Below are 13,110 nucleotides of genomic sequence, written 5' to 3' on the forward strand. Positions count from 1 at the left end.
TCCTGAGCTAATAACCTTCATTGCCATGCTTTCTTTGAATAAGAAAAGGTAATAGTCGCTTGAGTAAGGGTAACCTCTATTCCAAGAGGTGTCCAGCTTTCCCTTATCCATGCTCTCATTGCTTCCTTAGATGGTCTCGGGCCAAAGAGTAGTCCAACCAAGCATCTTTCTGAATAGTCTTCTACTTTGCTTCTGACCTGTTCTATTGGAAGACTTACATGTACAGTGTTGGTAGAGTGGGGGGGAGTTATTGGCTGCCTCTTTCTGTTGGGCTACTGCTGCTGCTGTCGGCTCTTTTGCTGACAAGAGGGAGGGTTCTTTGAGTTGTCCCTTGTTCTTCATATTTAGAAGTTGTTCTTTGGCTTCTTTTAGTTCCTGAACCAGTCTGGTATTTTCGTCCATTACTGCGTCTATGATGGCATCTCCACTCCAAGGTTTTTCTGGAATGGGATTCCAGGGGTTTGAGTGAGGGACTTGATGAGAGGTTGAGGGTGAAGCTACAGGAATGTGACTGCTGAGCATTTGGTTTATTTTTGCAGGTGATGCTGAAGAAGTCTGGGGTCTGATAAGGGACGGGTTCCTCCACTCAGTGCCCATGCACTTGGGAGGGCATCCACCCGCGGAGAAGGAAAGCCTACGCTGCAGGTTTAAAAAAGGGCGGGAAGCTGGGGAAGATGAAGCGCAGAGAGCCAACCAAGCCTTTGTATCTTGGCACTTGTTAAACTTACTTCATCCACAACTTTGTTGTTGTGGTGGGTGAAGGCCCTTTAAAATGAGAATTAAATGGCCCAGCCTTCTTAAACGCTAAGAAGTTACTCCAAGACCAAGGATTATGTATTGGCACGAATGTTAAGTCCGTTTCGGATATCCCTTGGACAGCGGCAATGTAGTACTCCCACGTGTGTGGCTCCTTCAAGCATGGTCTTCTTCTCTTTTGTTATGTGTGATCATCCTTTGAGAGCATGTAATGATTTAAATGCCATATCTTGGCTGTGTCGTAGGGAGTGTCCAAGGTCTCCAGATAGTTAACTACCTTGAGAGATTAGCTCCTATAGGTGCAGAGGGCATAGGTCTCCAGATAGTTACCTTGAGAGCTTAGCTCCTATAGGTGCAGAGGGTATGTGTTCATGCACCGAGAGTGAGAGATTTGGTTCTTTGTGAGCGGTTTGATGCTCTACTTTAGTTGGCGCGAAGGCAGCTCCTCGTTGAGATCCAAAGCTTCTGTAGGCTCTTTTGGAACTAGGGATTGGTTGATCAACTATTTCACTTGGTGTAGGAAGATGATAAAAAAGGTGGATACAAAAGCTAATACAAGAAGGGGCGGAAGAAAGTGAAGTTTGAGAGTGGATGGAGGGTCTAGGAGCCCGGGCTATGGGCTCTGGTTGGTTAGAAGCAGAAGAGAGTGGGAGTTGGTGGGTTGAGATGTGGGTGTGTGAAGTTTGAGATGTGGATCGAGGCTCTTTGAGGGCTGGCTATGGGCTCTAGTTGGTTAGAAGAAGAAGAGAGTGGGGGTTGGTGGGTCTTTGGGGTCTGAAGGAGGTAGAGGGAGGAGGAGGAAGCCGACCTTGCTCAACTGGTGCCGTTAAGGAGACGAGCTAATCTTTAGGGCCTTTGGTGGAATCGTTGCATAGTAGAGATAGTGATTGTCATCAAAGGCACCACATGTCATAGGATAATAAGATTCATCACCGTCTTAAGACCTCAGATGTAGGTAGGCACTATGATAGTAGTAGGGGGATACTAAGCACTCTATCTTGAAGATGTAGTTAGGCACTGTGTACACATCTCCTTTCATGGGTTTTCAAGTTGGTTAGTGTTGTGTTTAGGAGAGTGTCACCTATGAGGTACTGCATCTGGTATGGAGAGAGCTCCTCGTCAATGAACAATTAAGAGTTGGTGATATCAATTAAGGTTCAAGACTATGGGGTGGGATGCCAACAATGAACGATCGAAGAGGGGGAAGGCTGGCTTTGTTACGGAAAAAAAAAAAGTGGTGGCAAAAGGATGGAATATCTGCAGCTCTTCCTCCAGTCTTAATCTTGATTATCAAAAGATTCATATTACATTGGCCCATATTCACTTATATACTAGGCCACCCTTTCACACTACACTTATTCATGTCTATGGGCATGCCCCCAACCCTAATCCTAGCCCTTGGCCCCTTTCACATCGCCTTTATCCCTTGGCCTTGGCCCCTTTCACATAGCCTTTATCCCTTGGCCTTGGGCCCAAATCGACTTTTACTTATGCTTTCTTAAACTTTGCTTGTAGCTAAGCTTGACAATTGAGCTCTTCTTGGATTTAATCACCCTTGCTGGCTGCATGGCCGTCGGCCACATGGTTGACAAGGATATGCTTGAATATAGTTGTAGTTGTTGTTGATGATTTTTGGGAATAAAGTGGGTCGGGTCCGGGTGCCTTTCTGCTATGGTGCTAGCAGCTGGGGTGGGTGCTCGCATTCCTCATGCTATGGGGTTGTTATAGAGTGAGTGACCTCTGCAGCTGGGGTTTTTATAGGTGATGGGTTGTTATAGAGTGACCTCTCTCTTGTTAGAAAATGGACAGGCCAAGGAGGAGACTGAAGAAGTCGCAGATGTTTGAGGATAGCATTTATAACTTGAAGTTAACATCGATGCACCGGCCCATTTAGATGAAAATTTAGTCTTGTTCCTCCTATGACGGGATGCTATATGACCTGCAAGGAAGTTCTTTTTCTTTTCTTTTTTTGGTGTGTAAAAACTCACAAAAGGTATAGATAGATCGTAGTGAGGACGGACGGAATGCCTTGCAAGCAAAAGAGAAATAGTTTCATGATGGTTCCTAAAGTGACCAACACTATCTTTGCTAGGTTTCAATGGTAACAAGACTAGTTGGTAGATCTTATACTTTCGCAGAGTGCATGGTGAATGTAAAGTAGGAGACTTTGCCGGTATATGTTGACGCCTTTCAAATAAACTATTCCTGAAAGCAAAAAGTAGAAATTTAACATCATCTAGTAGGCAAACCTAGACTATCAAAATTCTCCCATCACTACTAGACAAAAAAAAATAAGGAAAGACTAGACTCAAAAAAAATCATTTCTACAACCCTCAAAAGTAAGAATGCTCGCATCCCCTTAATGAAAGATAGACTATGTGCGACGATGCAAAGGAAAACAAATCTACCAATTTAAAAACATTTTGAGAAATACCTTTCAATGTGCCAAAGTAGAAAGGATCCACTCAATACATGCTCTAAGGGAGGGGACAAGATAGTGTCTTGGGTTGTGCAATTGTACTTGACGAATTGGCAAACGCAGCCTTCTTGATGTTGGAACTTAACAAGGGAGTTTGGCTATTGGATTGATCCTTCTTGTGCAAAATCGCATGGGATTATTTATGATGTGCTGTTTGTGTTTTTAGGGGGGGGGGGGGGGGGGGGGGGAAGATGATATAAGAAATTGGAGTCTTGGATGTGTCTTTTATACTCATTAACTTTCATAAGACTAAAGGAAAATCAGTTACTTGAGAGTAGGACACATATTGAAGGAAACAATTGAGAAGGGCTAAAATGGGTTGAGAGAAACATTTATTTCTTGAAATAGACTTGATAGAATTTATTACAAAAGTGGATGAAAGTTCCTTGTACACACACGCATTATAAGATGTGGGTGTTGGTAGCCCTTTTATGAAAAATGTAAATACCTTGCTACAAGGACTAGTATCATGGTCAATGGGACATTTACTCTTAGCTGCTCTATTCAACAAGGATGCCCTTTATCACCCCTTTGAGGCAAATGTTCTAGGTTATCTCACAGCTCCAAATCGGGATGTTGGATTAAGTGGGTCCATAAATTCATTACCCGCATGAAAAGTTGTACCATATCTTATGAGATGATCTAAGTGGGTTCATGAATCAGTTATCTATTGTATATGATCCAAACTTTACTTTGAGAGCATATTATGATGCATGGCATGACAATTTATGTTATAACATCAAATTCCATCATTCTGCACAGCATGCATATACACATATCAAAGCAGCTAGTCGGGGTATGTATATTAAAGAGAGGACTTGTGTTGATCCGGGTAAACTTATCACAGTTGTAGTTGATTATATGGGTGTTGGGCAGAGTACATTTGACTTTGGTGTAGCATGGATTTATAGCCTTATAGGTTAGACAAGAGATCTTCCTGGGATGATTGTGAAGCAAGCCATTTTGTGGGAAGGAGGAGACACAAGAAGTCTTGGCAGGCTACTTTGGTCCAACAAGATCTTGCTCTAGAGATACTGTACTCCAATCTCTTTGCTTGGCCTCAAAGGAAGGTCTATATAAATAAATTTGACAGTGTGCTTTAAGGCTGGGTAGAGGGTTTGCTTAATTCAACAAGGGGGCATCTATAGCTGGTTCCCAACGTTTGTTGGTGAGAAAAAGGGTAATGGATTGAGGGCCGGGGCACAGGTTAGCTCAATCCACACCTGGACTCGAGACTTGTTGCTTAGCATGCACAGATGAGATTGGAAAGTATACTCTAGCCTAACGAGACTGGAGAGTATACTGTAGCCTAGTTGGTGTCCTAGAAATTGATACTCATCTAGTTAGGATAAATCCTTTCATGTAGGTGGGATGGTTGACTTCTCCAAAAGGATTGTAGATCCAGGTCTAGTGGTTGATGGCATGTTTTATCCATCTGGAGAGTGGACAGGGCAACTTAGGGTGGAAGAATATCCAACGGAGGCTCTTGTTACAGCGAGTTTGCTTGTTGAGAGCATGAGACCTCTCAAGGGATATGAGTGTGCAAAGTGGTTACGCAGATGTGAATGTTACAATACTGAGTCCACCTTTGTCCTTGGGCGCCACACAAGGGTCCCAAGAGGGATCCTTGTCTTATCAACATGCACCTAGATTTGGGGTTGGTGAGATTGGAGGATAGCATTCTTAGAGACAGGAATACAGAAAATTAAGTACGTGAGCATATCACTTTGCCAGCAAAGGACAACCCAAAGTTCTTACTAAGCAGGATGCTCTCTCCATGCTTGCATGCTTCTTCCATTTGTCCTGGCCACTGCATCATCGCTCACAAGCAAAACTGCATCTTTAATGCAGATACTGCAATGGACCACACCACTGAAAACGTTAAGCTGGCCATCACATCATCACTCACAAGCAAAACCAGTCAGTCAAGCTCATCAATGTCCAGGACAGCAAAAGATAGGCCACACATGCTAGCCACATGTTTCGTGTGATACTAGCCATCACATCCTGACCCACAAGCATAAACATTTGGGCGGCCTAACCAACACCTAGGGTAACTAAGACAAAGCCATGTATGCTAAGTTGCATTTTTGGCCGAATAAAAGCTTTCTAACATGCCACCTATAAAGACTGCAAAGACCCCATAAGGACCTCCAGAGTCAAGACATCTAGTGCAACAAAGACACGCTATCTATGCTTAGTTGCATTTTTGGCCGAATAAAAAGCTTTCTAACATGCCACCTCCAGACTCAAGAGATCTAGTGCAACAAAGAGTAAAGCTATGTATGCTTGGTTGCATTTTGGGCCCAATAAAAAGCTTGCTGACATGCCACCTATAGACAACTGCAAAGAGCCCATAAGGACATCCTGCATTTTAAGAGTCAAGACAGTACCCTGACTACTCAGTGGTAGTACAGCCCATAAGGACCTCCTGCATTATAACAGTCAAGACAGTATCCTGACTACTTGGTGATATGAGTAAGACCAAGTAGTAAGACAGTATCCTGACTACTCAGCTGAGTCAGACCGAGTAATACAACCTCAAATAAATTTGGGAGAAAATAAGAAAGCGCCAAAAGGAAGAAAAATTGAGCCAACTATTATCCATACATCTTAAGTGGCTTGTAGTGACATGATTCCCTCCACCCTTCACACAGAGTCTGAGATTTAGTTCATGATGTGTGACGAACTGGATCTTGCTGCATGCTCCCACAGCTACATATAAGGCCAATAATTTCTAAATAGCATTCTTGTTAGCATTTCTTCCATTGAAGCATAAACACATGCAGCCTCAAAGTAACTCCAATGCTTCAGATGACTTTCACAACAACAGTATCAATGGATGACCAAACATGTATATGAAAAGGCGAATGTAACTAAGGCCTAATCCTTGATGTTAGCTACTCACAACAAGAGCACTAATAAACTCTCTAAGGATTAAATTCATCTGCACAGAAATATCATAAATCTTGCACATAATAAAAGCCTCTAAAACTGTCTGCGAAACACGATTGGACATTTCCACAATGAAACATGACAACGTAAAGAAACTCTCAAGCATTAGATCTGAAAACTCCATTGCACTGAAGTACTTGAGGACTTAAAAGAACAATAAGCCCTGTGCAGACTGCCTGACAAAGTAGGAAAAATATCATTATATACCTCACTGCAAGCGTTATAACCAAAATCATTTCATATATACTCATATTGCAGAGCCTAATTTGTCAAGAAAATCCATATCAGCACGGGCTTCCCTGTTTTGTATGGATAAGAATGGAAAAGGTCAAATTTTCTTCATGCAAATGGGCAAAAAGTTGAGGATCACAAACCCAACTCAAGCACAACAATTTTCAGCCTTCATTATGCTAGACAATAACTGTTTAGTAAGCATCCAAATAGAAGAAATTCAACCTACGGTGCTGTAGTCTCATCAAGCTAGGCTTATCAAGGAATAAAAATTTAACGACGGCGAAAACCACGAACAACCATTGGATCAGATGGGCAATCTATTGCCATATGCCCACGTCCTCCACAGACATTGCATATGACAGCTTGCACACAGTCCCTCCTTGTGTGACCAGGCTGATTACAATTGCGACAGAAAACGTCAAGAATAGGTCCCCCTGTTCGACCTGTGGGAATCACTCGAGGGCAATCACGGGCCAAATGACCAGGTGCACTGCAGTTGTTACATACAGGGCTGTTCACACAATCTCGGGCAAGATGACCTGACTGGCGACAGTTATTACACGCCTTTTCGTTCGGGCAATCTGCAGCCAAGTGCCCAGATCTGTAGCAGTTATTGCAAAGGCTTGACTTAGGCAGCCCTAACTCACGTGCTACACAAGACTTTGCAAGGTGACCAGACTTGTTGCACAGATTACACACAGGTTCATTGCGGCAATCACTTGCGACATGCCCAGGTTTCTTGCACTTCCGGCACAAAGGCTCTGTTGGGCATGCCGCAGCAATGTGTCTGTGAAATAAACCACAATTCTGTAAACACTCACTAGTACCAAATAATAAACCAGATGGAAAAGCACTAGCCATTACCCTGACGTCCCACAATTGTTGCAAACTGCAGCATTTGGACAATCCCGAGCAAAATGTCCAGCACGTCTGCAGTTGTTGCAAAGCTCAGGAGGTCTGCATAAAACATATAAATAAGAAAATTCTTTAAGAAACCCCCATCACGATATTAGACTGTGATGCTAAGTTCCACATATGTTTACACTGGAGCCAGAAAGACATAAATAGGACTGAAATTTTACAGTCACGGTAGTTGTTTGCGTACTTGGAGAAGCACAATGCACAGGTACAGTAAAACTTGAAGCTAAATACATTCTGATGGGTTGGGCCAAAGCAACACACGAAGGGCTTGAGCAAGTGCATCTCGAGGCATATGAACCACAACAACATGAACTTCAAACCACATCAAGGAAAGGCAAAACATTTTGACTGATATTATGTAGACTCAAGGGACACATCACTCTTACCTTCTATCAAGTTCAGATATGCCTCTTGTACTCCAACAATTTGTGAAGCAGTTAACAATTCCCCATTCTAGTCATGATGCTCTACAATCCCAAGCACTGTTACGACAAGACTGTTACTTCGACTACAAATAGAATAAGTGTACATGTCCCACTTCTCCTGGGTACCTCCTTTGCGTTCTCCAAAATACAATGAAAACACCATCACACAGGAACACCACTTCTTGATCCCACTGACTTGGTACTTCAACCCTCTACTTTTGGTGATATCCATCACTATTTCGTACAAATCTTAGAATTACAGAAACACCATCGAATGAAGATGTCTAGACCCACAAGCACTCTTCAGAAGCTCCTTTTACCTCATCAAACATCTCATTCGGAAACTCTTCATGCACCACACGATATCAATCCTACCATTCACATCCATCTCTATCACAACGTATACAACATTTCATTTCTACCAACTGAAAAATTCTCCACAACCATTCAAGACAAGACATAAGAATCTTCCTTCACACAACTCTTCATGTCTCCTGCCAATAAAAATATATGATGTTCTCTTTTTCACCACCAGCCTTTTTTCAGATAAGTTTCACCCTTCAAATCAAGCAATGCTTTACACCAACCATCTTTAAATTAACATCAAAGATCCACCTTATTCCCTTCTTCATTCACATCAGACACCCACTTTCCCATGTTTTAGTGTCATTCATTCACACCAAGCGCTCACCTACCAAGTTTCAGTTCCCCTTCTTCATTCACATTAAACACCCACCTCCCGATTTTCAGTGCCCTTCTTCATTCACATCAAAAACCCACCTCTCCTTCTTCATTCTCATCAATAACTAAGAATACACACGGCAACCCTCCTCACCAGCACCATAGAAACTGCAATTTCCTCCGCACCAACAAGTCAAGAATGATCACCTGGAGTCACGAGGGAAACCCCTCTCACGAGGGAAGGGCTTGTAAGGGAGACTGCGGCGGAATCCTCTCCGACCCACAACATCGCTCTGGATGCGCCGCCCCCTCAGCGACGCCAGGTCATCCAGGGTCATGCCGAGCTTCGCCTGAGTGTCCAGTGCAGACGCTGACTCCCCACGTCCAGAAGTACAGAGTGATACAAACAATCAGCGTCCCTGAGCTTCTCTCCTCTTCAAAACCTCAACAAAAGGAAAAATACACTGCCCTGCTCTTCGGAAATTCAACTCTACCCTCCTCAAGACTTCAACAGCACACCCCCCAACACACACACCCTAACTTGCCACGACACCGAACAGACAAACGCTAACCTTTGAGGCTGAAGTCGTATTCGCGCAAGAATCTAGCTGATCGCGCTCAACAGCTACAAATGCCCGCAGAGCCCTGCACCTAGGGTTTTCATACTCACTATGCTCAAATTAAATACTTACAATAAAATGTTCAAGTTAGCCTCATGATCAATGCCTTTGTAAAAAAGGTAAGGCTTTGCCTAGGGGTCGCTCTTGGGTCGAATAAACGGCTGCCTTTAAATAATACTAATTCTGCACCCACTCTTGTTGTGGCATTGCCCCCACCCATGCAAAGTCTACCCCTTTGAATACACACAACTGCCACGTGACCTAGAGGAGGAGCGAAAGAGATTGTTTTAGAGGAGATGGCTAGAGAGATTGACATGTGGTAGGGAAAACACCTATGCTTAATAGAATAGATAGTTTTGCACCCGTGCTGCTACGGCACTATGCACAGTCTACCCCTTTGGACACTTGCTACCACATGAGGCAAAGGAATTTGACGTTTTTCAATTCTCAAAAGTACATAATCACCTTCTTGAAATGAAAAATCTTTACGCTTCCTATTTGCTTGAGATGTATACTTCTCTTGAGCTCTTGCAATACAATCACGCACTTCAGATAAAATGCGATCAAAGTCTCTAACATATTGGTCGATAGCTTCAATCTTATGAGAAAGTCTAGTAGCCGGAATAGGCAAAGCTCTACCATAGATGATCTCAAATGGTGCTCGACCAGTAGCAGTATGAGGAGTATTATTATAAGCAAATTGGAGTAGGTGTATGTACTTATCCCATGCACTAGGTTGCTGGGAAACATAGGCTCTAAGCATATCTAAGATAGTGCTATTTGTAACTTCGGTTTGTCCATTCGATTCCGGATGGAAAGCCGTGGAAAAATCTAATTTAGTGCCTAAGTTTGAGAAAAGAGCAACCCAAAAGTGACTACAAAATTTAGAATCTCTATCAGAAACTATCACTTTGGGTAGTCCATGATGAACAAAAATTTGCTTAACAAATATGTTCGCGGCTTGCTGAGAAGTTAGTGTCTTTTTACATGGAATGAAATAGGCTTGCTTACTAAATCTGTCCACTATTGTCCAAATCATGTCATGATGACTGGAAGTAGTAAGAAAGCCAGTAATGAAATCCATAGACACTTGTTCCCATGGTCTATCAGGAATGGGTAGAGGCATAAGCAATCCCAAAGCTTTGCCTTTGTAGCTTTCAATTGTTTGGCAAATGTTACATTCAGCTACAAATTTAGCTACATCATTCTTCAAATGAGACCAATAGAATTCTCGAGAAACTACTTGAAGTGTTGCGGAAACTCCTCTATGTCCCACAAATGGTGGTTGGTGCATCTCTTCCAAGACAAGCTGTCTATAAGGTTGAGTAACACACAATCTTTTCTCAAAGAAAAGATAGCCATCATTATGAGAATAACTTCCTTGAGGTGTCCAATTGTTTTCACGCAATTTGATCCATATTTCAGAAAAATCTGGATCAACTTTATAAGTTTCTTTCATAAGTACAAATGGTTCACTTTCAATAATGGAAATGTTGTTGATATTTGGTCTTCGACTCAAAGCATCGGCAACAACATTTTCTTTTCCAGGTTGGTATTGAATCATAGGTTGGAAACTTTGAATGAAAGATGCCCATTTGATGTGCCTATCTGAAATAAGAGGTTGCGTAAGCAAATGCCTAATGCTTTGTTGATCCGTTTTGATAAGAAATTCAGAACCCATTAGGTAATGCTTCCAGATTTTCAAAGCATGCACTACTGCTGCTAATTCCTTGTCATATGTGCTATAATTTTGCTCTGCAGGCTTAAGCTTTCTACTTTGATAAGCAATAGGATGGTTGTCTTGCATAAGAACAGCTCCAAATCCTTTGCCACTAGCATCAGTCACTACTATAAAGAATGGTCTTTGAAAATCAGGTAGTGTAAGAACTGGTGCTTGTGTTAAAGCATTCTTGAGTGTTGCAAAAGATTTATCTTGCTTTTCAATCCAATTGAAATTTGTAGCTTTCTTAAGGAGTTCAGTCAAAGGATGAGCAATACAAGCAAAATTCTTGACGAACTTCCTATAATAATAACTACATAGGCCAAGAAAAGATCTAAGATCATGTATGTTTCTAGGCGTAGGCCAAGAAGCTATACACTCAATTTTCTTAGGATCTACACGAATCCCTTCAGCCGACACTATATGATCTAAGTATTCAATCTCTTCTTGAAAGAAAGAACTCTTTTCAGGATTGACATACAATTCATTTTCTCTCAAAAGGTTGAACACTTGTTCCAAGTGTTGTTCATGCTCTTGTCGATCCTTGCTGAAAACAAGAATGTCATCAAAGAACACTATAACAAAACTTTGAAACTTAAGGAATATGCGATTCATCATATGGCTGAAAGTAGCTAGAGCATTGGTCAAACCAAATGGCATAACCAAAAACTCATAATGACCAGTTTGGGTTCTAAAAGCTGTCTTGAAAATGTCAGATTGAGTCATACGAACTTGATGATACCCAGACTTTAGGTCAATCTTGCTAAAGACCTTTGATCCTCTAAGCTTGTCAAGAAGATTATCTACCCTAGGAATAGGATATCTGTTCTTGACAGTAATCTTATTCAATGCACGATAGTCTACACACATTCGGTAAGTTTCGTTCTTCTTCTTAACAAGAAGTACTGGAGCTCCAAAAGGTGAACTACTAGGTCAAATAAGGCCTCTCTCTAGCAAGTCTTCTATTTGGCTTTGGATTTCTTTTTGCTCTAAATTGTTGACTCTATAGGGAGCTTTACAAGGCGGAGAATTTCCAGGCAATAAGTCAATACTATGATCCTCATGCCTAGACTTAGGTAATCCTGGAGGTAGATCTTCCATGAAACAGTCACTAAATTTGGAGATAAAAAGATCAATCTTTGGACTTTTGGTTGTGTCAGACTCAACATCAAGCTGGTTAATCCATACCATATAAGTCTTGTCTCTTTTTCTTAGAGCTCTCTTTGCTTGAGTGTGACTCAACAAAGGACTCATTTCTCCTTTGACTTGACACTGGAGGATAATATTTTCATTGTCCTTCCTTAGAGAAATGCTATGAGTGTCATAGTCTATAATAGGATTGTATTTGTGTCTCCAAGGCATACCCAAAATTATATCTACCGCTTGTAAAGGTGCAACTAAGAAATCCCTTTTTTCTGTTAAAGGCTTGATGCATAAATCCAAATCTTTCACCTCTTGCATGCAATTATACTTTGTTCGAGTAAATGCTGCTTTAACTTTATAGTGCGTAGGTGAAGAATGAAGATTTAATGCTCTAAGTGCCTTTTCAGAAATGAAATCATGTGTACTACCATCATCATGCAAAATAAGAACTTCATGTCCATTTATCGTTCCTTTTATTTTAAGCAAAGAATGAACATGAGGTTTACCTTCTTATTTTAGAGTAATCTGGATCGGAATTACCCTCTTGCTTGAATGATTCTTCTTCATTGTCGTCTTCTTCAATCATGTTGACTCGAGCTGCTGCTGCTCTGTTGGTGTTGAATTCTTGGTACGCTCCGGACAATTCGGTGCTATGTGACCTTCTTTGTGGCACTTGAAACATTTGATAGTAGATGTCTTCGGTTTGCCACCATTGACTTTCTTATTGGTACTTGTGTTGCCTTTAGCCTCGTCCTTGCCTTTGTCATAACCTGGTTTATACATCTTCTTTGAAGCATAAAAAGATTTAGTAAATGGTTTAGAAGAAGTACCCTCATGTGCTTTAATCTCTTTAGGAAAATCATTTTTACGTTCTGAATTAGTTGCCAAAGATATTGCAGAAGATAGTGAATGAGGTCGAAACATATTCACATCGGCCCTAATGGTAGATCTAAGGCCCAATATGAAATTCCTCTTTTGGTCCTTCTCGCTGACTCTATCCACAACCTGCACCTGTAATAAAGTATTCCAGAACTTTTCTACATACTGTGACATAGTTTCCTTTTCCAATTGATGCAAAGTGTCCCATTGGTGCCTAACTTTGGACTTGAATTGTGAGGGTAAAAAGTGCTTTTTAACCAGCCGTTGAAATCTTTTCCAAGAATCTGGCTTGTCACG

The 13,110-nt window shown here is 41.6% G+C and overlaps 1 protein-coding gene across 1 annotated transcript; it reads right to left on the reverse strand.

Moving 5' to 3' along the window:
- Positions 1-6,569: 6,569 nt before the first annotated feature.
- On the reverse strand, positions 6,570-9,188 carry LOC147640519 (uncharacterized). Its single transcript, XM_086781557.1, has 4 exons — positions 9,024-9,188; positions 8,659-8,821; positions 7,289-7,381; positions 6,570-7,211 (listed from the first exon to the last, which is right to left on the reverse strand). Exons 2-4 carry the CDS (start codon positions 8,787-8,789, stop codon positions 6,695-6,697), a joined length of 741 nt encoding a protein of 246 aa, XP_086637683.1. The 5' UTR covers positions 8,790-8,821; positions 9,024-9,188; the 3' UTR covers positions 6,570-6,694.
- Between the last annotated feature and the right edge of the window lie 3,922 nt (positions 9,189-13,110).

The sequence above is a fragment of the Cibotium barometz genome, chromosome 3 (assembly GCF_041138505.1).
Source record: "Cibotium barometz isolate CiBa-2024 chromosome 3, ASM4113850v1, whole genome shotgun sequence".
Taxonomy (NCBI): domain Eukaryota; kingdom Viridiplantae; phylum Streptophyta; class Polypodiopsida; order Cyatheales; family Cibotiaceae; genus Cibotium; species Cibotium barometz.